Source organism: Hemiscyllium ocellatum, chromosome 2, assembly GCF_020745735.1.
Source record: "Hemiscyllium ocellatum isolate sHemOce1 chromosome 2, sHemOce1.pat.X.cur, whole genome shotgun sequence".
In the NCBI taxonomy this organism is placed as follows: domain Eukaryota; kingdom Metazoa; phylum Chordata; class Chondrichthyes; order Orectolobiformes; family Hemiscylliidae; genus Hemiscyllium; species Hemiscyllium ocellatum.
Genome location: NC_083402.1, coordinates 8,927,892 through 8,955,044, shown reverse-complemented (window position 1 = coordinate 8,955,044; position 27,153 = coordinate 8,927,892). Strand labels below are relative to the sequence as shown.

The 27,153-nt window shown below is 46.2% G+C and overlaps 1 protein-coding gene across 1 annotated transcript in view; it reads right to left on the bottom strand.

The window, feature by feature from the left end:
• Positions 1-27,153, bottom strand: part of tmem8b (transmembrane protein 8B) — a 128,932-nt gene that overhangs the window by 74,164 nt on the left and 27,615 nt on the right. The window contains exons 2-4 of the mRNA XM_060847261.1: positions 9,044-9,233; positions 4,790-4,997; positions 2,273-2,406 (exon numbers count right to left, since the gene is read on the bottom strand). Coding sequence (XP_060703244.1) covers positions 2,273-2,406; positions 4,790-4,997; positions 9,044-9,233 — 532 coding nt within the window. The remainder of the gene's footprint in view (positions 1-2,272; positions 2,407-4,789; positions 4,998-9,043; positions 9,234-27,153) is intronic.

Below are 27,153 nucleotides of genomic sequence, written 5' to 3'. Positions count from 1 at the left end.
AGGACTTCTTACTCTCTAAACTCCAGTCAATACGAGCCCACACTGTCCAACCTTTCCTGATAAAACAACACAGGTATTATTCTGGTAAGCCTTCTCAGAACTGTTTCCAATACATTTATAAATATTATTATTGTACCCAGTGCTCCAGACATGACCACATCAGTGTGCTGTATAACTGAAGAATAACCTCCTTCCTTCTGAATTCATTTCCCCCAGCAATAACATTCTCTTGATTTCTCCAGTTCCTCACTGTACCTGCGTACCAACTTGCTGTGATTCAGGACTCCCAGATTTCAAAGCCCTGCAGTCTCTCACCACTTAGACAATATGCCTCATTTTTATTCTTCCTGCCAAAATGGACAATCTCACATAATACTCCACTTGCTATTTTTATTTTTAATTTGCTGACAGGATGTTGCTGGCCAGGACAGGATGGATTACCCGTCCCTAATTGCCCACACAGAGCAGTTAAAGGCCAACCACATTGACTGTGAGACAACAAGTACTGGAGATTGCAGACGGTCAACCAGCGTTCATGGAGAGAGAGAGAGAGAGAGAGAGAGAGAGAGAGAGAGAGAAAGAGCAAGCCAACATTTCCAATCAGGGTAACTCGTCATCAGAGCTGACGTGAACTGTGGAAGGGGGTGGGGCAGCATGCATGCTATAGTGGGGAGGTGGATGGAGTGCTGGGGTGACAGGATAGTTCAGATTAAGCAATTGGACTAAGAGAATAGCAGAACAATGGTGTGGCTATCTGCCAGATTGGTAAGAACAGAGAGTCCCACAAGGGTGAGGGGGAGGGCTGATGACAGAGAATGCAACAAGTGGTTAGCACTGCTGCCTCACGGCACTGGGGATCCGGGTTCAATTCCCGCTTCGGGCAACTGTGTGGAGTTTGCACATTCTCCCCGTGTCTGCGAGGGTTTCCTCTGGGTGCTCCGAATTTCTCCCACAGTCAAAAGATGTGCAGGTTAGGTGAATTGGCCATGCTAAATTGCCCGTAGTGTTAGGTGCATTAGTTAGGGGTAAATGTAGGGGAATGGGTCTGGGTGGGTTGCTCTTCGGTGGGTCGGTGCGGACTTGTTGGGCCAAAGGGCCTGTTTCCACACTGTAGAGAATCTAATCTAATCGAATCTAATCTAAAGCTAATAAAGGGTTCACAAACTGAAGGTGTTGAATTCAATATTAAGTCCAGAAGGTTGTAAAGTGTCCAGCCTGAAGATGGGATGTTGTTCCACTGGTTTGTGCTGTGATTCGCTGGAACATGCCGAGGGCAGACACATGGGTATGTGAGCAGGACTCTGCATTAGAATGACCGGCTATGGGAAGGTCAGGCTCCTGCTTACACATGGACTGGAGGCGTTCCACAAAGTGATCACCCAGTCTGCATTTGGTCTCTCCAGTGTAGAGTAGGCCTCTGTGGGGGCAGAGAATATAATCCACAAGATCGAAGGGGGTCCAGGTAAAATGCTGCTTCACGTGGAAAGACTGCTTAGTCCCTTGGATGGGGAGCTGGGACGAGGTGAAAGGGCAGGTGTTGGGGTTACATGGGAAGGTGCCACGGGAAGGCAGGGTGGTGTTGGTGGGTCTGCTGTCACAGATAGGCCAGACCAGGTAAGGATGGCAGATTTTGTCCCCTAAAGGACATTAGTGAAACAGAGTTTCTGTTTCATTGACAATAAACAGCGGTTGCACTGTCAACATCAGGTTAGTTTTTTGGTCCAACTTCAGGTTTTTGATTGAATTGGTGATTTGTCCCCAAAGCATTAGCCTGGGATTCTGAGTTACCAGCCCCAGTAATGTGACTACTATTTTGCCCAGGGGGTTGGATTCGCTCACATGTGGGTGGTGATGAATGGTTACTCACTCTCCATCTTACCTGCCCTCCCCCCACCCCTCCTTTACCCTACAGCTCCAAGCTCTGAACCATGCCCTTGGGTAAGCGAGGTTCATGCCTGGATCAATTATCCCGGGCACAATCTTGAATTAGGTCACCTCAAATTCTTCTCCTCATCTCCCAGTCAGCGAGCAAGCCCAACCTTCACTGACCCGCCGTGATTGCATTACATTTCCCAGGACATGAGAGTGCTCTTACCAACCACAAGATTGACAGGCTGTTGGAGGAATGAATAGGAAGTTTTATCCATTTCCTATAAATGACTGTCACCACTAACAGGAAGAACGCATTTCACACAGTTACTGTGCTCTCATACTCCATTATGCCATTGACTTGGTAACATGAGCCAAGGAGCTTTCAGTTTGACTCACTTACTTGTAGAGTACTGATCTGTTGTGGCCAGGAATCATCTGATCTATCACGTAACCAGGATACAGCACAGGGATGCCAATCAATCTCTGCACAATCAATTGAGGCTGGAAGAGGTATTGACATTCTTCATAGAGACCCTGGCAACGCAAGGCAAAACAAAATGAATCAGACAACGTGCCCGCTGCTTTCCCTGTCTGATATCCTGCCCTTTGCACAGTTATGTGTTTACAATTGAATACTGAAGCATCAGTTTAACAGCAACAACTAGTTACATTGAAATATCGGGAATGAGCTGGGTCAAGTGGATCGACTATCAGTCAGGCAACATTTCGCAAGCAGTGACTGCTGTATCATAAGATTTAGCAAATAGCTATGCAGGAGGACAAGGAGCAATCTAATGCGAAAAAAAACAGTAATTGGAGAAGGTCTAATTTCAGTGCTTTGATCACCTTTATTGAAGGAAGGATAGACTTGCTGTGGAGTCAGGTCACGGGAGGTTCACCCAACTGATGCCTGGCATTTAGAGGAAAGCTGAGTGGTTTGCGTCCCATACCCTTTTGGAGTTTAGTAGATGGAGGGGTGATCTTATTGGAACTTGTGAAACCTGGGGGGGATTTCATCAGGTGGAAGGTGAGAGGATGACTCCAGGTGAGTGAGAATTTACAACCAGAAGACACTGTTTCAAGATAGGGAATTTCCCATGAAGAAATGAAGGAATGTGTTTTCCCAGAGAGTCGTTCCTGTAACCTCAGTCAATTGTTAAAAAAATCTACCTGGCTCACTAATGTCCTTTAGAGGGGAAAACCTTCCAGCCTGACCCAGTCTGGCCTACAAGTGACTCCTGACCCTTAGCAATATGGTTGTCTCTTAACTGTCCTCTCAAATGTCCTAACAAGCCACTTGGTTGTACTGAAAACGTCTACAACGTCTGAAGCAAAGAATGAAACTGAACAGATTACTTGGCATCAACTGAGGTGCCAGAAATGACAATGTCTGTTAGCCTTGCAAAGCCCTCCTTATTAACATCTGAGACAGGATAGACCCAGCAATGGTGGTACAGCAGAGTGATGCACAGTTGGGAGCGGGTTATTTTGGGAGTCCCCAAATTCACTCTAGACCCCATGAAGTCTTATAAAATAAGATGCATAAGTCCCTTGCTAATTATCTCCCAAAAGCCCCCGGAATGCAAATGCGAAGAACTCACCAAGGCTCCTCAGTCAGCACGACCACTTCCATCCAGAAGGACAAGGGCAGCAGATACATGGGAATACCACCCCCTTCAAGTTTCCCTCCAAGCCACTCATTATCCTGACTTGGAAGTATATCACCATTCCTTCAGTGTCACTGGGTCAAAATCCTGGAATTCCCTCTCCAACAGCATCGTGAGTCAGTGACAAACATAGAAATTGCTGGAAAAGCTCAGCAGGTCTGGCAGCATCTGTGATCAGAAATCAGAGTTAACGTTCCGGGTAGAGATTTCTGAGGAAGGGTCAGCTGACTCGAAATGTTAACTCTGATTTTTGATCACAGATGCTGCCAGACCTGCTGAGCTTTTCCAGCAATTTCTGTCTTTGTTGAGGTTGAGGGGGGACCTGATTTAGTTCTACAAAATCATGAGAGGCATAGAGAGGGTGGATAGCAAGGAACGTTTTCCCAGAGTGGAGGACTCAATTACTGGGGTCACGAATTCAAAGTGAGAGGGAAAAGCTTTCGGGGTTATATGCATGGACAGTTCTTTACGCAGAGGGTGGTGGGTGCCTGGAACGCATTGCCAGCAGTGGGAGAGGTGGGTATGATAGTGTCATTCAAGATGTATGTAGACAGAGACATGAATGGGCAGGAAGGAGAGGGATACAGATCCTTAGAAAATAGCAACAGGTTTAGGTAGAAAATCTGGATCAGCATAGTCTTGGAGGGCCGAAGGGCCAGTTCATATTCTGTCATTTTCTTTGTTCTTTTGTTTTTTGTTTCTGATTTACAGCATCTCCAATTCTTTCGGTTTGCATTGTGGGTCTACCTACAGCACATGGACTGCAGCGGTTCAAGAAGGCAGCTCCCCACCACCTTATCAAGGGGCAACTAGGGGACAGGCAATAAATGTTGGCCAACAAGCAGCACTCCCATCCCATGAGCAAATAAAAACAGTGATCCCTCAGATAACCAGTAAAAAAGGTTAGCTTGCTTCTTGTCACTTTGCTGTTTTTTAGATTATTAGATTACTTACAGTGTGGAAACAGGCCTTTCGGCCCAACAAGTCCACACCGACCCGCCGAAGCACAACCCACCCATACCCCTACATTTACCCCTTACCTAACACTACGGGCAATTTAGCATGGCCAATTCACCTGACCCGCATATCTTTGGACTGTGGGAGGAAACTGGAGCACCAGGAGGAAACCCACACAGACACGGGGAGAACGTGCAAACTCCACACAGTCAGTCACCTGTTCTTGGACAGTCAGCTGGAAGGGAGTGAACCTCAGGGGTATGTAAAGCACTTCAGAACGTCCTGAGACTTACCTTAACTGAGATTTTCCCCTTGTCCTTTGGTAGGTGGGCAGCGAGGAACCAGTCTCCCAGAAGTGGATTGGTGACATTAAACACCCCGGTGGTACGGTTTGGCAATGTCCACGTCAGAGTGACAGTGAATGATTCAGGCACAATCGTATCTGTCGGAAACCGGGTGTGCAGGGGGTTAATAACTGGTGGAGCCCCAGATCTGAAATACCTGTTGGAAATTGGGCAGAGAGGTAAGAGTTAGATAGAGAAATAACAACTCCCATCTGTGTAGCGCCTTTTATATAATGAAACATAATAATGTTAGAAATAGCTTCACACTAACCTCATGAAATCCTCAGAAATTTGTTCAATATTATAGAGATAGTGGAAATAAAGCCTTTGTAGCAGCTTGTTGGCTGAGAAACATCAGGACAAGACTGTTCTCTCTGCTAATGAGAAGTCTTTAGTACAGATATTCCTGATAAGGTTGAACCTCACAGTCCACCTGTGAACCAACCATCTCAGAAAATGTTAATAACAGGTTTTTGAGAGGGAATATGTCACTTCAGACAGGAAAACGTTTGCAAAATGATCTAAGACTCCAGCCATCTTCCGACTGGAGAAGACTGAGGAAAGATTGGAGAAGATTACAGGACACCTGAAGAAGCCAGGGGGAGGTTTGAGGGGGTGGTGTGAGGGGAAGACTGGAGAAGACCAAGGAACATAGATCAAGACTGGGGGTAGATGAAAGAAGATCAGAAGAGGATTGAGGAAGATGGGGAAAGATTGAGGGAGACCAGGGGAAGATGGAGGACGACAAGAGGGAAGATGGCAGAAGACCCGGGGAAGATGAGAGAAGATGAAGGAAGAATTGAGGAAGACTGGGGGAAGATGGAGAAAGACTGGATGGAAGACTTCCCTAAGATTTCAGCTAGGGGGTAGAAGGCTGGTGTCAACAGCTGTTTGTCTGCACCATCGTCCATTTGTCCTTTGGGGTCTCACCTGTCACAGACTGTAACAGATAACCAAAAAACGTGGTCAAAGAGGTTGGCTTTAAGGAGTGTCTTAGAGGAGGAATGGTGGCAAGTTGGAAAAGGGAGAAAGCATTATAAAGGGGCGAAAGTTGCAGCGAAAGCGAGCGGAGAAAAGAGAAAAGTGAAAGACATAGAAAGAAAGACAAAGACATTGAGAGTAACAGACCTTCACTTTGAAAGGTCGGCTCAGTTTCTGCAGGATGACCTTCTTAATAGGCAAGTGCTGGACAATCGGCAACATGGTAAAGTTGTCTTATCTTGTGGTTGGGACCTGGACTGCGTTGCCTGTGAGTGTAGTGGAAGCAAGTGCAACCAAGGCCTTCAACAGGCGATGGGATTATGATCGAAAGGGAAGTACACATGGGGCATAAGGTGAATTGCTCCTTCAGGGAGCCAGCATAGACATAATGGGCCGAATGCCCTCCTTCTGTCCTGTAGCCATTCTGTGATTCGATGGGAAGAAAGAAGGTGAAATCACAAGAGTAATGAGGAGGAGAGCTGGAGAACAGAATGGAAATGGGAGAAATACAGGGAAGCACTGAGCCATTGATACCCTCAGGTCAACAGGAGCCATTCAGCCCACTGTGTCTTTACCAGCTCTCACTGGAGAAATCCAACTCCTGGCATCTCTCCTGTATCTAATGTATAATGTTTCCTTAAAAGATTATCTCATCGTGAGCCACACTGTAATGCTTTGTGTTGCATGTGCCTGTATGCAGTCATTTCTTGTAATCTCACTCTTTCGTCTTTGCTGAGAAGATTAGAATGAATTGTTTGGGTGTTTCAAATCCCCAAAACCAAACAAGCTCATCCTCATTTGTTGAGATTAAGGTAATTACCTCACCAATTAGTCTGTAGAGGGGGACACTCCTTTGTAATGAGCAGTGTTGTTTGTGACTCTCTGTAACTGTATTAGAGTTCTGTGCTTGCATTGTTAATATTAAAAGTATTTAAGTTGCATTGGGCACCACAAAGTGGAACATGTTATACCCAAAAAAGTTTAATTCAAACGCTCTTTCTGTAATATTCAATTTGATGTGAACTACCCTTGGTTTGTATGTCTGACACAGTGATGTATGTTGTAAACATTAAGAGTATTACAATCATATGAAGGTGGAGAAAGTGAGGACTGCAGATGCTGGAGATCAGATACAAAAAGCGTGGTGCTGGAAAAGCGCAGCAGATCAGGCAGCAGGAGAGTCCAGGTTTCGAGCATAAGCTCTTCGCCAGGAATCTTCATTCTTATGCCAGTAACGTAGACTCTCCTGCTCCTCAGCTACTGTGCTTTTCCAGCACCACACTTTTAGAATCACATGCAGATGCCTAAGATGACAACATGCTGAGCGGAAATAAGACAAATTTTATTGAACTTGCTGTAATTTTCAAATCAAAACATTTCAGAATGTACCTCAACAAATCTTATGAATATTAAAATTTTGGGTAAAATGGGAGTTTGTGCTGAGGCTATAGATTTAGATTTTTAGATTTAGGTCTGATTGTCACACGTACTCAAGTATACAGTACAGGAATCCAGTGAAAACTGTACAATGTTACCACACAAGGCACCATCTTACATACAAAATCTCAGTTATAGAAGGAGAAGAGTAAAGAAAAAAGTTCAGCACTACAGTCTTCTTAGTATAAAAGTAAAAATAAAAGGAAATTAAGTCCTTAAAGACTGAAGCAACTGGGCTTGTATACTCTTGAGTTTAGAAGACTGAGAGGGGATCTGATTGAGACATATAAGATTATGAAAGAATTGGACACTCTGGAGGCAGGAAAGATGTTTCCGCTGATGGGTGAGTACCGAACCAGAGGACCTAGCTTAAAAATACGGGATAGACCATTTAGGGCAGAGATGAGGAGAAACTTCTTCACCCAGAGAGTGGTGGCTGTGTGGAATGCTCTGCCCCAGAGGGCAGTGGAGGCCCAGTCTCTGGATTCATTTAAGAAAGAGTTGGATAGACTTCTCAAAGATAGTGGAATCAAGGGTTATGGAGATACGGCAGGAAGAGGATTCTAATTAGGAATGATCAGCCATGATCATATTGAATGGCGGTGCAGGCTCGAAGGGCTGAATGGCCTACTCCTGCACCTATTGTCTATTGTCAACAAAGTTAAATATTACAGTCCTTTCTCAAACCATGGGCCTGCAGATGCTACAAGCTGGTTTGTCCCCAAGAGGGCTCGCTCTCACCTTTGCTGGGCATGCTTTTACCCATTGGGCTAAGACCCACCTGTGTCTGCCAGCAGCCTTCGCCCGCTGGGTGGTGGGGTGGTTGATGAGAGTTCCTGGCCTGTTCTGGAACCACTCTTGCCTTATCACCCAAAGCATGCCATCTGGCAGATGGCGTTTGTCACAAGGGATACGTTGGTGCTTTCCCTGTTTCCTACTCCTTGATCCAAAAGAATATCTGCCAGGAATGTTCCCCCAAATAAACTCCTCCTCACTGGTTCTCCAGTCAGTGTACACTGGCTTTCCCTGTCCAGTCTAACAAACATTCTCTTAATTTTACAAACTTCAATTAAGTACAGAGCTATTTAGAGGCGGACTTTTCACAACTATTGAAAGTAGCAAAGAATATGGACGCTGGAAATCCGAAATATAAACAGATAACACTGGAAACACTTAACAGCAATCTGACCCACTGCGTGTTCCCAGCATTGTCTGTTCTTAATAAAAGTAGCAATGCAGGTTTAACAATGCCATGAGGAATGTAAAATGAAAAGAACTGGGGTACGTTTAGAGAAGAACAGAATTGAAAATCAAAAGGCTAATTTGGACTTTAGTTCGTCAACATGGCGGACGATTGAGAAAAGCCGCATAGAGAGTCTGCAGAGGGTGCAAACATATATTTACAAGGATGGTGTCAGAACTAAAGCCATTTGAAAAGATTAAATAAGTTGGAGGACCTTTCTCCAGGAAAACAGTCAGTGTAAAATTGACTGTAGATATATTATGACAGCAGGGGAAGAGTTTTCTAGATTGAAGTGGAGAAGGTTGTGCAGGAGATTGAAAATAAGGATCATGGACAGGCAGAGGTTCCTGTGAGGCATAAATAACATAACCGGAGGGCCGAAGGGCCTGTTTCTGTGCTGTAAGTTCTTAGTGACACATTCCAATTAATAATCAATGTATTCTGCACTAAATGGCAACCCCCCCTCCCCAGATCATGCCCAGCTCCCCGGCAGTCCCAGCAAGGGGATGGGGGTAGAGTGGCTCTGGCCCAGGAGTACTCACACAGTGATGTCTCGGTCTGGGCAGTGGTCTCCGAAGCTGCCTCCTTGCTCCTTGAAGGTGATAAGGTTCCAAACGGCCACCACGGTGTCTTCAGGCACGTGGAAATGGAAGAGCTCGGCGCTAGCAAATGAGGTGAAGGCGTTCAGCTTGCGAGGCGTCCGGGTGAAGTAATCAGTCACAAAGAGACACTCTGGGAAGACAGAAAGAAGCAGAAGGGGAGCACATGGTCAGTGACCATCAGTCTGATACCAGGGAGAAGCTTCAATGCTCTCCTGGGACCATCTGCCCATCCAGCCAGCTGTCTGCATTCATCCCTCACTCTCCATCACCCAGGGGTGACTCCTATCACCATTTTAATGGTGTGAAGTGTGTATTAGACAGAGTTCACAATCGAATATAAGACCAAAAGACCATAAGACATAGGAGTGGAAGTAAGGCCATTCGGCCCATCGAGTCCACTCCGCCATTCAATCATGGCTGATAGGCATTTCAACTCCACTTACCAGCGTTCTCCCCGTAGCCCTTAATTCCTTATGACATCAAGAATTTATCAATCTCTGCCTTGAAGACATTTAGCGTCCCAGCCTCCACTGCACTCTGCAGCAATGAATTCCACAGGCCCACCACTCTCTGGCTGAAGAAATGTCTCCACATTTCTGTTCTGAATTGACCCCCTCTAATTCTCAGGCTGTGCCCATGGGTCCTAGTCTCCTCACCTAATGGAAACAATTTCCTAGCGTCCACCCTTTCCAAGCCATGTATTATCTTGTACGTCTCTATTAGATCTCCCCTTAATCTTCTAAACTCCAATGAATACAATCCCAGGATCCTCAGCCGTTCCTCGTATGTTAGACCTACCATTCCAGGGATCATCCGTGAGAATCTCCGCTGGACACGTTCCAGTGCCAGTATGTCCTTCCTGAGGTGTGGGGACCAAAACTGGACACAGAACTCTAAATGGGGCCTAACCAGAACTTTATAAAGTCTCAGTAGCACAACGGTGGTTTTATATTCCAACCCTCTTGAGATAAATGACAACATTGCATTCGCTTTCTTAATCACAGACTCAACCTGCATGTTTACCTTTAGGGAATCCTCGACTAGCACTCCCAGATCCCTTTGTACTTTGGCTTTATGAATTTTCTCACCATTTGGAAAGTAGTCCATGCTTGTATTCTTTTTTCCAAAGTGCAAGGTCTCACATTGAATTCCATCAGCCATTTCCTGGACCACTCTCCCAAACTGTCCAGATCCTTCTGTAGCCTCCCCACTTCCTCAGTACTACCTGCCTGTCCACCTAACTTCGTATCATCGGCAAACTTCGCTAGAATGCCTCCAGTCCCTTCATCCAGATCATTAATACATAACGTGAACAGCTGCGGCCCCAACACTGAACCCTGTGGGACACCGCTTGTCGCCGGCTGCCATTCCGAAAAAGAACCTTTTATCCCAACTCTCTGCCTTCTGTCAGGCAGCCAATCCTCAATCCATACCATTCAGTTAGTTGAACATACATATACATTCAGTTTAGTTAAATTGACAGGGAGTCCAGAACATTGTTGTAATGTTTCCTCTGACTGACACCTACCTTACAATAATGCAGCCTGTGGAGGTGACAACCACGTAATATTATTACTCGATGATAGAGCCAAATAATGTTCCGGGGACATGGGTTCAAAACCCATCCATGGCAGATGGTGAGGTTTAAATCATTTCTTTTTAAAATTAAGAAATGGATGTTGATTGTGTCAAAACTACAATGATTGTGTTTAAATCATTGTGTTCACTAATGTCCTTCAGGGAAGGAAACTGCCATCCTTGTGACTTGGCGTACATGTGGCTCTTAACTACCCCCTGGGCAATTAGGGATGGATATGAAATGCTGGCCCAGCCTGCAACACCCACTTCCTGTGAATGAATTCAAAGAAAACAGAAAGAGGGCATTCAGACCATCACACCCGTGACAACTGTTTGAAAGAAATATCAAATAATATCGAAGATATTGCCCTAAAATAGGCCATTCAGCCCGACTAGTCCATGCCTTGGTTTCTGCTGCACACGATACTCCTCCCTCGCCTCTTCATTTACTCTATCTGGGTTTTGATTAGCTCAGTTTGTTGGACAGTTGGTTTGCAATGCAGAGTAATGCCAACAGTGAGGGTTCAATCCCTGGACCGGCTGAGGTCACCAAGAAGACTCTGCCTTCTCCACCTCACCCCTCAGTGACGGGCAGTGACCCTCAGATTAAACTCTCCACCAGCCGTCTCTCTCTCTCTACCCCTCTCTCTGTGAGTACCCCTGTGGTACTCTGGCATCCACTAGTCAGTATCTAACCCAATGCTGTCCCTGTCCTCGGAGCATTTGATGGGGACAGTAGAGAGGAAGGAAGTTTTACTCTGTGTCTAACCCAATGCTATCCCTGTCCTGGGAGCGTTTGTTGGGGACAGTATAGAGGGAGGGAGCTCTATTCTGTATCTAACCTCATGCTGTCCCTGTCCTGTGAGTGTTTGATGAAGATTGCTTTCCTAAAGTAGAAGTTATTATGTTGCTTGGCACTAACATCTTTAATGTAGAGGAATAAGAAATGTTGAGCTTGAGTCTGGGACCAGCACGGCGGTTCAGTGATTAACACTGCTACCTCACAGTACCAGGGACTTGGGTTCGATTCCAGCCTTGAAGGACTGTCTGTGTGGAGTCTGCACATTCTCCCTGTGTCTGCATGGGTTTCCTCTGGGGTCGCTGTTTACCTCCCAAAGCCTAAAGATGGGCAGGTTAGATGGATTGGCCATGTAAATTGTGTGGAGTGTCGAAGGGTGTGCGGGTAGATTAGCCATAGGAAATGCAGTGTGACAGGGAATAAGATTGGGGGGATGGGTCTGGGTGAGGTGCTCTTCAGCGGGTTGGTGTACAGACTCAGTGGGCCGAATGGCTTGCTTCTGCACTCTAGGGAATCCATGACCTGCTCTGCCTGACTGTTTGGACGCAATGTATTGAAGCAGGACCGTGACCTGATTGTTCACAGAGTGTCTGCCCCATACCTACCTCATTACAGGAAGGATGTGGAAGCTTTGGCAAGGGTTCAGAGGAGATTTATTAGGATGTTATCTGGTATTGAGGGAAGGTCTTAGAGAAAAGGCTGAGGGACTTGAGGCTGTTTTTGTTAGAGAGAAGAAGATTGAGAGGTGACTTAATTGAGACATATTAGATAACCAGAGGCTTAACTAGGTTGGACAGTGAGAGCCTTTTTCCTCGGATGGTGACGGCGAGCACGAGGGGACAAAGCTTCAAATTGAGAGGTGATAGATACAGGACAGATGTCAGAGGTAGTTTCTTTATGCAGAGAGTAGTAGGATCGTGGAATGCACTACCTGCATCAGTAGTAGACTTGCCAAGTTTACGGGCATTAAAATAGGCATATGGACGAAAATGGAATAGTGGAGGGGGGCGGGGGTGTAATGGTGATGTAACGGGGCTAGTAATTCACAGCTTGAGGCTAATCCCCCTGGGATATGAGTTCAAATCCCACCATGGCAGCTGAAATTTGAATCCAATAAAAATCCAGAATTAAAAGCTTGCCTAACGATGACCATGTAGCCATAACCAAAGGTTAAAAACCCATTTAGAACACGAATGACATTTAGGAAGGGGAATCTGCCATCATTACCTGGCCTACCTGTGACTCCAGCACAACAGTAAAGTGGTTGGCCCTTAACAATCTTCTGGGCGGTTAGGGATGGGCACATCTAGACCAGCCTGTGACACCCTCATGGAATCCCCACAGTGCAGAAAGAGGCCATTCAGCCCATCAAGTCTGCACCAACCCTTCAAAGGGCATCCTACCCAAATTCAGGCCCCCTACCCTACTCCCATATCCTTCCATTTACCTTGGCCAATACACCTAACCTGTACATTTTTGGACTGTGGGAGAAAATCCACATAGACACTGAGAACAAGCAAACTCCACACAGGCAGTCACCTGAGGGCTGGAATTGATCCCAGGTCCCAGGCGCTATGCGGCTGCAGTGCTAACCACTGAGCCACCGTGCCAACCACATCCCATGTGGTGAATTAAAAGAGATGCTAGATGAAGCAATCCAGAAAAGACAGTGGTGCCAGTGCTGCGTCTGAATGGCAACACATCTGGGGAATGATGCTCCTTTCTGTAGATTATAGCATCACTATGATTCCCCAGGGTGGGACTCTCACCCATCAGTCTCATCTCTCTAGCACGGGATGAAAGGTCAAAGCCAGGTGCCAGCTGGTCCACAAGCCGGCTGGATTGCTGAGGGGGAAGTGGGCAGTGTACTTTACTGTTTAGCAGGGGTCCTTATCCACACTGCTGTAAACAGTGCTCTCCTTTCTGGTCACACACCTTTGGGCACACAGCCAGTGATGACTGGGAGGGCACTGGCAGAGACACACACCCTGGACAAGTGGCTCTTACTGCCATCCCATACTTCCATTTCCCATAAATCCATCATTTTATTCCAGAGAGCTGGCATAGACAGGATGGGCCAAATGGCCTCCTTCTGCTTTCCATGATCCAAGAGGTGATCAAAGTCATTCGCCACACAGACTCCCATGTTTTATTAAATCCCATTATGCGGCTTGTTAGCAGAAACAGGAGCAGATACCAACAAGGCTGATACCTCCCTCTCTGCAGGCTGATTGAAGCACCACATTCCTGAGGCAATAACAGAGGATTTGTGCTCCATCAGACAACTCTCAAGCAAACCCTCACGGGAGCTGGATGGCGTGAGCAGCCCCTCTGTAAGCAGAGGGTGTAGGATGTCCTGGAGGTTAATAGTGTCCATGGGCCCCAAGTAGTGGAGCCATCGCCTTCCTATGAAGAACGGTTTAAGAGATACCTCATTCCTCCACTTGTTATCTCAGGGGTCCATCACATCGAGAGCCAACGAGAGCAACTTAGGGACGGGAAAGAAATGCTGGCCCTCCCCGAGACGCCCACATCCCATTGGAGAATTAAAGAAAAAAACTACCTGGTTAGTGGGCGGCACGGTGGCACAGTGGTTAGCACTGCTGTCTCACAGCGCCTGAGACCCGGGTTCAATTCCCGACTCAGGCAACTGACTGTGTGGAGTTTGCACGTTCTCCCCGTGTCTGCGTGGGTTTCCTCCGGGTGCTCCGGTTTCCTCCCACAGTCCAAAGATGTGCAGGTCAGGTGAATTGGCCGTGCTAAATTGCCCATAGTGTTAGGTAAAGGGTAAATGTAGGGGTATGGGTGGGTTGTGCTTCGGCGGGTCGGTGTGGACTTGTTGGGCCGAAGGGCCTGTTTCCACACTGTAAGTAATCTAATCTAATCTAAAAAAAACTTTGCCAATCCTACGAAAGTTGTACTGGTGACTATGGAGTTGGAACTAAACTAAATCAAATCTCTGCAGTGAATCCAACACAGAGTCTGTGTTAATTAAAAACCTGAAGTTGAACGTCTCACTGAGCGAGTATGGGATTCAGTTTGATAACATATTGACATTGCTCAGATAGACCTGGACACTCTGTCGCCTGGACTAGGAAGGGACATTCCTACTTTGGATCTTATATGAGACCTTTGTGAAAGACAGGGTCAGACTCAGCAAGACTCAAGCCTCAGAACTGAGTCCCTGTCAAACCTCATGATGTGAGTCATGGCCATATGTGGACTGAGCTCTTCCCAGAGTGATTGAATGTGCTGAATCTCACACAGATTACAGACAATGAGAACATGATCCATCTTCAGCACTGTGATGAGCAATTGGTTTTACAGGGACCATGACATCAGAAATAATAACAGTAAGCTATCAACATTAGCAATCTGTCTTTTAATATCTCAGTAACTCTGCAGTTTACAATCGATGTTTTAACACATGTTGTGATCAAAACATTGATGGAGACTCCTCTTAAACCATTACTCATACAGCAGCTACAAGCTTGGTTCTGAGGGGAATTGTATCATTTCACAGAGACATGAGATGGGGGAAGGAAGAGCTCTTGGGTTCTTTTCTAAAGAGAAAGTTGCAACTTATGTATGAACAGGCGTAAGGCCATTCATCCCCTCCATCAGAGCAGCTTCTTTCCCGCTGCTATTAGATTTCCGAATGGACCTCTCAAATTTCAAATTTAATGCTGATTTCGCTCCTGTGCATCTTCTCTTCAGCTGTAACATTGTATTCCTTGTTCTGTTCTATTATCCTCATGTATTTTGTATGGAATGATCTGCCTGTGCTGCACACAAAACAAAACTTTTCACTGTACCTCGCTACACGTGACAGTAATAAATCAACTCAAAACAAATCAATAAAATCATTGCTGACCTGATTTCTGCACAACCCCAGCTACCTCTGGTGCCCTTTCAATGACCCCCCAACTCCCCCACCTTCCTTGCCTAACAAGAATCTATTTCTGCCTGAAAAATACTCCAGGATTCTGTGTCCACCACCTTCTAGAGAGTGCTTTGTGAGAAAAACAAATTCTCCCTATCCCGGTCTTAAATGGGCAAATTTTTATTTTTAAACAGTGATCCCCTAGTTGTAGGGCAGGGTGAGTTACCCAATGGGGTGATGTAATGTGTGGATTATCCAATGGGATGATTGTAGAAGGTGTGTTATCCAAAGGGATGACTGCAGAGGCAGGGGGTTGTTATCCAATGAGATGGATGTTCTACTGCATAGAATCATTGAATCAACAGAGTGTGGAAGCAGGCCGTTCAGACCATCAACTCCACACTGACACTCTGAAGAGCATCCCACCCAGAGTCAGTCCCTCCCCCTATTCCCATAACCCCATTAATCCACCCGAACCTGCACATCTTTGGATTGTAGGAAGAAACCAGAGGAAACCCACGCAGTCATGGGGCGAACATGCAAACTCCACACAGACAGTCACCCAAAGCTGGAATTGAACCCGGGTCCCTGGTACTGTGAGGCAGCAGTGCTAACTCTTGAGCCACCGTGACATCACATGATAAAACCACATTGTAGTTCATTTTAAACAGTGCGTAAAGTTCTTCTCTACAACTTCAAATCCTTGCTGTAACTTTCAAACTAAGCTACAGGTTCACAATGCAGCTTTTCCACACTATTGGCAAAGATAAATTTTGACCCTACCTTTCTCATCAGGAGAACCGACAATATCCCAGGGAGTCGTTTCGATGAACATCGGGAGTGTTCTCCCTGATGTCCATCTAAATGACTCCCTGGAATATTGTCAGTCCTCCTGATGAGAAAGGTAGGGTCAAAATTTATCTTTGCCAATAGTGTGGAAAAGCTGCATTGTGAACCTGCAGGGAGAGTGCTCCCTGATGTCCCGATCAATATTTATCCATCAGTCAAACATTATGGAAATGGGTTAGGCTCAGAATACTAACCTTGGGTCCTGGATTAAAAGTGAAGTTAGTATCACCCTAGTCCCATATATGAGAGATGACTGACAGTGAGTTTAACCTGAAGGTCACCACACTCCAGGCAAAGGGTGAGGTTGAGGAGGTGAACCCTTCTTTGTGACGTCAGTTGTTATGGGAATTGAACCCATCACTCTGCATTGCCAACCAATGAAGTTAACCAACACCCTGAGCTAGCCAACGATGGAAGAATGAGAGGCGATCTGACTGAGCCATAAAAGATTCTGAAGGAGCTTGATGGGGCTGGTGCTGGGAGTACCTTTGTCCTCGTCAGCGAGTAAAGAATAAGGGGAACCACAGTTTAAAAAGAGGAATTTAATTTAGAGGTGGGGAGGGATTTCCTCTCTCTGAGTGCTGTTGAGTCTGGGGGGAAGGTGGGGGGAGGCAGCTGATTGATTAATATGTTCAAGACTGAGTTAGACAGGTTTTTGATCAAGTGAGTGATTTAAAGGGAGGGGTCATCAAGGTGTTAAAAAGTCATACAGTCACAAAGTCCTACAGCACGGAGACAGGCTCTTTTGTCCAAACTGGTCCGTGCCGACTAAAATGTCCATCCACGCTAACCCCATTGGCCCAAAGCTTCTAAACCTTTCCTATCCATGTATTTGTCCAAATGTGTTACTGAAGCAAGATCTAGATCAGCCATGATCTTATAGATTCATATAGCGCAGAAAAGGCCTTTCGGCCCATTTAGTCTTGTACCAACATAACTACCACTAAAAGTGCGCTAATCCCAATTTCCTGCACTTGCCCCATATCCTATTATTGAAGGCTTGAGAGACCAAATGGCCTATTCCTGTTCTGATTAGTTGTGATCTTCCTACCACTGGAGGGCAGCACTGGCAAATGGGCCACCTTTGAGGTGAGACATTAAATCCACTGTCTCAGCTGTCTGTCTCCTGGACCACCCCACCAGTCATGGTGACCTGACCAAGGTCTATCCCTCAAGCAACATCATCAAAACCAATCATCTCAGCATCATATGTGGGATCTCACCGTCTACAAAACGACCACTCCACCTCTTGCTTCATGGCTGTGGTTTCAGGGAAGATGAACTTCAGGGATGAGGAACTTCAGGGATGAGGATGGATTGAAGAAGTTGGGACTGTTCTCCTGGCAGAGAAGACGACTGAGAGGAGATTTGATCGGAGCATTTAGAATCATCAGCGAGTTGGATAGAGCAGATCGGGAGAAGCTGTTCCTGCTTTTAAAAGGAACAAGAACGACAGGGGCGTAGATTTGAAGTGATGTGCAGAAAAGGCAGGAATGATGTAAGAAAATGTTTTCTCACCCAGTGAGTGGTTAGGGTTTGGAATGCACTGCCTGGAAATATGGCAGAGGCTGGTTCAACTGAGGCATTCAAGAGGGCACAGGATAGTCATTGGGGTAGAAATGGGGCACAGAGATATGGGTAAAAGGCAAGGCAATTGGCACTAGGTGATAGATTTGATGCAGACAAGATGGGCTGAATGGCCTCTTTCTACAAGGTAATAATTCTGTGTTGGGACTGCAAAGGCTTACCATTGGCTGTAAGGACATTGGGATGTCCTTTGAGTGTATTTGTCACTATCGCAATGAGGTCCACCCCTCCATGCCATTCAGAAGGACGGAGTAGCTGAGACTGCTGAGACTGGCTGCTCCAGTCTTGTCATGACTTAGTGAAGCATTACATCAGGGTGGAGTTGTGGTTCCAGTAAACTGACCTTGGCTCTGAGTCAGTCAGTGAAGAAATGTCACTGTATCCTCCCCGACCAGTCAAACTGGAATGACCTTTAGTCTCTCTGTCTCTCTCACTGTCCCACAGATACATCACCACAGAATCAGAGACGACCCACTCGCCGTTCAAAGCTCTCTAAACCAAGTGGCTTCTCAACAACAACACCACTCTGTATTTGTATAAAACCTTTCACACGGTGCTTCACAGGAGTAGAAATTAAATGAAATCTTGCACCCAGTTACAGCAGGAGATCCAAGGACAGGTGACCTGAAAAGGACAGAGGATTTTGGTGAGTGAGAGGGGCGCAGTAGAAGGTGGAAAGGGATTGAGAAGGAATTCCAGGCCCCGGGGTCTAAGCACCTGAAGGGGCTGAATATCCTACTCCTGTTCCTAGTTCTGATGTAAATGATAATCTGGGAGGTAATAAGTCATGAGGACAAATGTAAGTTAATTATGGAAAGTCAACGTTTTTCTGTTAAGGGCTGTGATGAAGACTTATTTTATTCCCCTTAGGGAATTGGAGTTATAAAGTAGAGGTAAGCGGGACTTTGGTCTTCAGTTCTGTGAAGGATCAGGAAAACTTTGGGCATTTTTTAGCAGTACATCAAACAGCAAGAAATTGTGTGACTTAAGCTAAATGATTAGTGAAGCTACCTGGTGAGACAATTGTTCAAATTGTTAACCATTTTAAATGTACGTCCCTGAGAGACACATAGGGAGGGGTCAGAAGAAGATCCAGTTGAGGGAGAAAAGATCCATTCCAGCAGATGTTTGGTCACCACAAAGTCGTCTACGTCGGATCTTCCTTTCCTTACAGTTCACTGAGTAAAGTCATTGAGTCAACCCCTGTCTGTCACTGATGGAGGAAATCACAGCTGGTGAATGTACAGAATAGTATTGTCTGGAAACACTTGCAGCCTTGTCAGGTGAGGGATTTGTTTTAATGAGAAAACCATATTTAATGCCATGATTTGGAGATGCCGGTGCTGGACTGGGGTGTACAAAGTTAAAAATCACACAACACCAGATTATAGCTGAAAATGTGTTGCTGGAAAAGCGCAGCAGGAAAGGGCTTATGCCCGAAACGTCGAATTTCCTGTTCCTTGGATGCTGCCTGACCTGCTGCGCTTTTCCAGCAACACATTTTCAGTTCTGATCTCCAGCATCTGCAGACCTCACTTTCTCCTCGAAGATTTTAACACCAGGTTATAGTCCAACAGGTTTAATTGGAAGCACACTAGCTTTCGGAGCGCTGCTCCTTCATCAGGTGGTTGTGAAGGTTGAGCAGAGATCTGACAGGGCTTTTCCAAGTCACGAGGAGTCCGGACAGTCCTGAGTAGGAGATGGCTCCTTTTGGAGGGAAGGTTGGGAATCAGAAGGCAAATGGCAAAAAACCCAATGGCTACATTCAGAGAAATGTTCCACAGGGACCCGTTAGGATCGGGAATGAGAAAGTAGTAGCAGCGGATATAATCATGGCTTAGAGAGGGAACTGTGTCAGCATTGAAAATGGGAAAAGGTGCATGGTGTAGGGGAGAGGGCAGCAAACTGGCAGAAGGTGACTTGCTCTTGCTGCACCAGCATGAGCACAAGGGACCGAATGGCCTCCTTTGATGCTTAAACGTTCATTAGGATTCCAAATACAGAACCACGTAGCACAGCAATTCAACAGGATTCACAGACTGTGCAAATCAATACATAGGAACATCATTTTCACATTTTCGGTGACAGTCACAGCATCAAACACTCCCACAACAGATACAGCACAAGGTTAGACACAGAGTAAAGCTTCGTCTATACTGTTCCCTATCAAATACAACAGTTACAGCACAGGGTTAGACACAGGCTAAATCTCCGTCTACACTGCCTCTATCAAAGATACCCAGGACAAGTAGAACATGGTGTTAGATGCAAAGTAAACCCCCTCTGCGCTGTCCCTATCAAACACACACAGGACAGGGTCAAAATGGGTTTAGATTCGGAGAAAAAGCTCCCTCTACACTGTCCCTAACAAATATAGCCAGGACAGGGTCAGAATGGTGTTGATACAGAGTAACAGCTTCCTCTGCACTGTCCCTATCAAATACACCCAGGATTGGGTCAGAACAGTGTTAGATACAGAGTAAAAGCTACCTCTACACTGTCCCTATCAAACTCTCCCAGGACAGAAACTCCACATATGGAGTCAGCTATTGTGAGGGGGCATAGCTTTAAATTAAGGGGTGGTAGGCACAGGACTGATGTTAGGGGTAGATTCTTTACTCAGCGAGTCGTGAGTTCATGGAATGCCCTGCCAGTAACAGTGGTGGACTCTCCCTCTTTATGGACATTTAAACGGGCATTGGATAGGCATATGGAGGATAGTGGGCTGGTGTAGGATAGGTGGGCTTGGATCGGCGCAACATTGAGGGCTGAAGAGCCTGTACTGCGCTATATTTTTCTATGTTCTATGTTCTAGCACAGGTGGCATACAGAGTGAAGGTCTCTCTGCACTGATCTATCAATTTTTATGTCTGAATTGTATTCTCTGCCTTCTTTCTGATGGGGTGTGTTTAGTGGGACTAAATCAAATTGGTTAAGCTTGTGGTTGGAATCTCTTTCTGCTCCAGGAGAGGCTGTTATATTGTAAATGATACTTCAGTGGTAGTTGAAGGAACACTGTCCGACATGCTTTCGATCTCCCTGTCTCTGACAGCATCTTTCTGACATGAATCTGCTCCAGGAAATCTGCCAATTATTTCCATGGAAGGGAATGGGGTGGGGGTGGGGGGAGGGGTGTGGGTGGGGAGGGAGTGGTGTCCGCATAGTCCACCTTCTCCCAACTCGAACACACCTCAGAAATCTCAGCAATCGGCATATTCCACTGAAGGGTTGCTATGGAAACCTAACCTGGCAGCCATTGTGCTTTTCTGAGCCTGGGAACCCTAACAAACAGGAGTGTCATTTGGTTAACTCGATGTATTGATCTTGGTAACTCTTCTGTTGCAACTTGTATTAAATGATGGGGCTGCCCTGTGCTGTGAACTTTACCCTCCACCTCATCACCCCCGCCCCATTTCCCCTCGGAGAGATGAGCTGAGTTAGGTGAGGAATCTGTGCCTGGGTCTCTCCCGGCCCCACTCCAAACTTCCCGATTCAATTGAGGATGCGAACGTGGCTCTTAGAGAGATAGAGTCTCATTACAGCGACCCCTCTCCCTATGAAGACAAATAGGAAAGATAACAATATCTAGTAGATCAGGAACTTCTAAACTGCAGCGAGAGTTACAAAACCATTGAGGTTTCACCTTTAGACCTGCATGTTTGTTGAAAGAAAAATAAAGTGCATTTACAGAACAAAAGGACCTTGCTGGGGTGTTTTTACAGCCTGTTTCTAAAGGGTGAGCCCCTCCTGTAAAATAGAACCTGCCAGGAAAACCCCAATGTGGTAACAGTGATCACAACGTGGAGACAGCCTGCTTGTTTTGGTGATGTTGCTGAAATCTGAACTCCTCACTCAAATCCTGGTGCAAGGGATCTGTTAGGCCCAGCCGAGTGGACAAGCAGGGCCTCAGATTGACATCCCTTCTCAAGGTGGGCATCTTGAGGGTGCAGCACTCTCTCGGTACTGCCCTGCGTCATCAGCCTGGATGAGGCAAGTCTCCAGAGTAGGACTGGGATGCAGGAACGTCGGATGGTCAGACTATTGTAATCAGAATAGAGCGGTGCGGGAAAAGCACAGCAGGTCAGGCAGCATCTGAGGAGCAGGAAAATCGACATTTCGAGCAGGAGCCCTTCATCAGAATCCTGATGAAGGGGTCCTGCCCAAAACATCGATTTTCCTGTTCCTCAGATGCGGCCTGACCTGCTGTGCTTTTCCTGCACCACTCTAATTTGACTCTAATCTCCATTATCTGCAGTCCTCATTTTCACCCAGACTATTGTAGTGCTGACTGGACACCAACCATCTCTGGAAAGGTCACATTCTTTGGGTGTCTCTCCTGGTCAACCTCCTTCAATCTGTCTCTGCAGTGGAGTGGCATAGTGGCTCAGTGGTTAGCACTGTGGCCTCACAACACCAGGGACCCGGGTTTGATTCCAACCTTGGGTGACTGTCTGTGTGGAGTTTGACAAATCTCCCGGTGTCTGTGTGGATTTCCCTGGGTGCTCCGGTTCCCTCTCACAATCCAAAGATGTGCAGGTTAGGTGAATTGGCCATGCTAAGTTGCCCATAGTGTTCAGGGATGTGTAGGTAGGTGCATTGGTCAGGTAAATAGGGTAGGGGAATGGGTCTGGGTGTGTTATTGTTTGCAGGGTCAGTATGGACTTGTTGGGCCAAATGGCCTGTTTCTGCACCGTAGGGCTTCTATAAGTGCAGTCATATCTCCTGTCCTCGCTGTCTGGCTTGTCTTTAACATTGAGCTCTGGAACGTCCCCTAACTTAACTTGTTGGGTGTGTCTTCTCTGACCCAGACCCTTAGCTCAGGAATTCCCTTCCTCAACCTCTCCAGCCTTTGATCTGCTTTCCCCTTCTCAAGCAACTGTGGTTAGATTTTAGGAGTTGGGGGGTGGGGAGGGGGGAGGGTGGGGGAGGATGCTTGACAGGGTAGAATTTGAAAGGTTGTTTGTCCTAGTGGGAGAGTCTGGGATCAGAGGGAATCATTGCAAAATCGGGGGTCACACATTTAAGACAGAGATGAGGAGGAATTTCTTCTCTCAGAAGGTAATACATCTGTGGAATTCTTTCCCGCAGAGGGCTGGAGAAGGGCTCATGCCCGAAACGTCGATTCTCCTGCTCTTTGGATGCTGCCTGACCTGCTGCGCTTTTCCAGCAACACATTTTTCAGCTCATTACGTATATTCAAGGCTGAGATAGAATAGCTTCTTAATCAGGAATGAAATTGACAGTTATGTGGAAAAGGCAAGAAAGTAGAGTTAAGGATTATTCGATCCACTAAGATCTCCTTGAATGGTGGAACAGACTCGATGGGCTGAATGGCCTACCATTGCCCTTCCAGCGTACTGTCTTATGAAAACCGTGACCTGATCAAATCCAGTCAAGGCAATGAGATGGTCTGTGTGTTATTGATAAAGCCAAAATATGATGTGCTCTCTGTCCCAGCACCATCTTGAAGTTCAATGGTGGAGCTCCATTAGAACAGCTGTCAGGAGATCCTGGAGACCTATAATTCTTAGGAAAAGGGGAAGAGCCCAAATTCCAGCTTATTCCCATCCTCAGGTAGATTGACCAAAGTTTCATATGTGATCTTGAGGATGGAATATTCTCAAGGGCTATGGGGTTGAGGATGATCAGAGCAGCAGCGATCTCATCCAATGGCAGAGCAGATTTGACGGCCTTCACCGCCACAGTGTTTGATGGCTTTGTGGCTTCAGGTGCAGTCTGTTTAAGCACAATATCCTTGAGAAGCTTTGCTCCAAGGTGAATCCTCAGTCTCTTGTGCCCCTCTGGATGTCCCGGGGGGGGGTGAGACTGGGAGGAGAGCCAGTGATAAATCAAGCAGCTTCGGCCAACATCCCTACCCACCACCCCCTAGGAGGGAGTCACATGGTTCCTTCTTCTCTCCAAAACATGCGCAAGAGGCATTGTGAGGATTTGACAACACAAGGATAATGTGTGGGATGATAGATTAAATGGCATCGCTGAGTCAGGATGCCTTCCCTTGAGAGAAAGCTGATGGCTGCTCCTGAAGAATGATAAATGGATTTAATATTTTGTGCTGGGCTTGCTGCCAACAAGGATTAGGAAAGGACTGAAGCCTTCAATTCGGCAGTTTGGTGTTGGTGCTTTGGTAAATCTGAGGGCGTGTGGGAAGGTATTGGGAGGGTTGAGTGAGGGGGCACCCTGTGGTCTGGCAGTGAGGTGAAAATGTTAGTAACGTGGACACCTCTCCCCTCTTGGTGATCAGCACCATTCCAGCTGCTCTGGGTCACACTGACGCACCGCTCACTGAGCTGACAGAGAATGGGGGCAGTTTGCCAAGAATGAAGAGCAGAAACAATGTGAGCTCCGTGAGTGTCCTGAAAGTTTCCCTGATTACCCATGGGAATGGGCAATTTGATCAAAGAGGGCTCTGAACGTAAGACGGTGAGCTGAAGTAGGCTGTTCAGCCCATCGAGTGCCTCCTGTGCCATTCAATAAGAGCGCAGCCGATCCAATAATCAGTTTGCTTGGAAATTTCACAAGGCCGGATTAACAGAAAATGGAGATAGGAAGAAAAGAGGATCGGCTGGTTGGGTGAGACAAAGAGGGCATGGGACAGAATTCGTGTGAAACATAAACGTAGCAGAGGGGCTAAATGGCCTGTTTATATGTTTCAAAGTTCAAAGTAAGTTGATAAATACAGAGTTCTCCTGAGAGCAGGCTTTCAGTTGTTAAACATAGGCTCCTCTCTAGTCCGCTCATCCCCCACCCCATCCCCATTCTCTACTGCTCAGAACTTGCCTCTTTGATCAAATGTTTGGTCAACTTTTGTTTATTCATTCACGAGAGGAGCATTAGCTAGGTCAGAGTTCATTGTCTATTCCGAATTGCCCAATGGACAGGTGAGAGTCAACACATTGCTGGCCTGGAGTCTGGAGTCACATGTAGGCCAGACCAGGTAAGGATGGCAGATTTCCTTCCCTCAAGGACATTAGTGAACCAGATGGGCTTTTTCTCACAACCAACAGTGATTTCATGGTCATCATTAGACTCTTATTTCCAGATATTTATTGAATTCAAATTCCACATTCTGCCATGGTGGGATTCAAGCCCACTTCCCCAGAATATTATCTGCTGATGAAGGACTTATGCCTGAAACGTAGATTCTCCTGCCTCTCAGATGCTTCCTGACCCACTGTGCTTTTCCAGCACCACACTCTTTGACTGTGATCTCCAGCATCTGCAGTCCTCACTTTCTCCTTCTGGATTAGCAGCCTAACGATAACACCACGAGGTCTACTATCTTCATATCTCCTGTTGTGATTGGATGGTTGATTTTGCTTGTGTGAGGCACCTTTTGTCACATGAGAGGCACTAAAGAAATGCACGTTGTGGGGCTGAATTCCTCCATTTTCTTTTACTTTTCTTTTGTGAGTGAGTTGCATGGCTCCTGGTCCATCACAGTCCATGATTACTTTTCTCCAAAAGTTTCTGCTCTACACTTCATTACATGTGCAGGTAGTCTGGTTAGTGCTTGCTTGTGGATTCATGCAGAGGGAGAGACAAAAGGGAATCAGTGGATGTCATCTTTTAGGATTTCCAAATTAGGGCGGCACGGTGGCACAGTGGTTAGCACTGCTGCCTCACAGCACCAGAGACCTGGGTTCAATTCCTGACTCAGGTGACTGACTGTGTGGAGTTTGCACGTTCTCCCCATGTCTGCGTGGGTTTCCTCCGGGTGCTCCGGTTTCCTCCCACAGTCCAAAGATGTACGGGTCAGGTGAATTGGCCATGCTAAATTGCTCGTAGTGTTAGGTAAGGGGTAAATGTAGGGGTATGGGTGGGTTGCGCTTCAGTGGGTCGGTGTGGACTTGATGGGCCGAAGGGCCTGTTTCCACACTGTAAGTAATCTAATCTAATCAAAAGGCGTTTGATCAGGAACTGCATGTAAGGCTACTTAATAAGAATTCATGGTGTCAGGAGTAGCGTTTTAGCATAGATAGAATGTTGGCTAATGTACATGGAAAAGAACATTCTATTTTTCTACCTTTTAGATTGTGGACTGAAATGAGAAAAGGATTAGGAAAGGACGACTGTACTTTTTAAATATGGGTTACTAACACTCATTATAAGTGTTGTTTACACTGCTGTTTATTCAAGGTTGAGTTGTAGATGAGCTCAAGCCAGGGAGTGCGCTATGAGATTCAGTTGGCAACAAGTCGCTGATTGGTCAATGGAATGATGATCAGTTGTCAATGACAAAGGCTTTCTGCCTGCCAACAACAATGTCATTGGCTCCTGAACACCTCAGGGGAGAAGCCATTGATCATTTAGAAAGGTTATTCACTGTCTCTTCACAGTGAAAAAAAGCCACCTCGAGCATGTCTCTCATCAATTGCTGTAAACTGTGACTCTTAACCCATAAGTCAGAGACTGTACATATATGAACTAGCCACCCTGTGCCTCCTGCAAACAAAGTGAAAGGACCCTGGAGAAGGGAGAGGGAGGAGTAACAAGTCCTTGTGAGACAAAAGGATCATCTTCAGAACCCCCTGTGGACAGGGACCATTCAACTGCCTTCCCCATCTTTCCCTCCACCCTAACAGCAATGTCTTTGTGTTTGTGTCTGTGCGTGTATGGGAGAATTTTATAAGGAATTAGAGTATAAACAAACAGAGTTACATGTCAACTGTATACAATTATTTACCTGTAGCTAGTGTCTATTAATTTGTAATCAATATTAATCCTTGATAGGTATAGAAACCCAGTCCGTACTTTCTATGAACTTTAAAAAAACTGGAAAATTGGTGAATTTTGCATACTTTTATAAAATCTTTAACTTTTATGTCAACTCCAGAACAAGTGAGGTTTGATGTCCCGAGCACTCCCTCAAAGCCACTTGGCTAAAACATGAAAGACAGAAGCATCACTGAATTCTAGAGTCAAGTGTTGAAGGGCTGAGTGGTGTGCAGGTTAATCTGAAAGCAGTCCCGATGATGTGCTGAGGCTGGTGATGTCCGGGGCAGGGGTGCAGGGGAAGAGGATGGTGTCAGTGGAGAATGCACAAGGACTGATGGGTGAATGGGAAAGTACAGGAAAGCACGCTACAGCCACTGGGACCCTCTGACTAATCACGTTGGTAATTGGCATTTTCCAGCTCGTCAAGGAAGGTGGGGAAGACTCAGGAACTGCTTCCAAGAATACCTACTAACGAGACACAATGTGGTAGTTGCCATTCATTAGTGAGATTCGGAACTTCCCATTTTGAAACCACTGGGGGTGGGGATGGCCCTTGCAGTGTAATGGTAGTGTCCCCTCCTCCAAGCCAGGAGAGTCAGGGTCCAAGATCCACCTGCA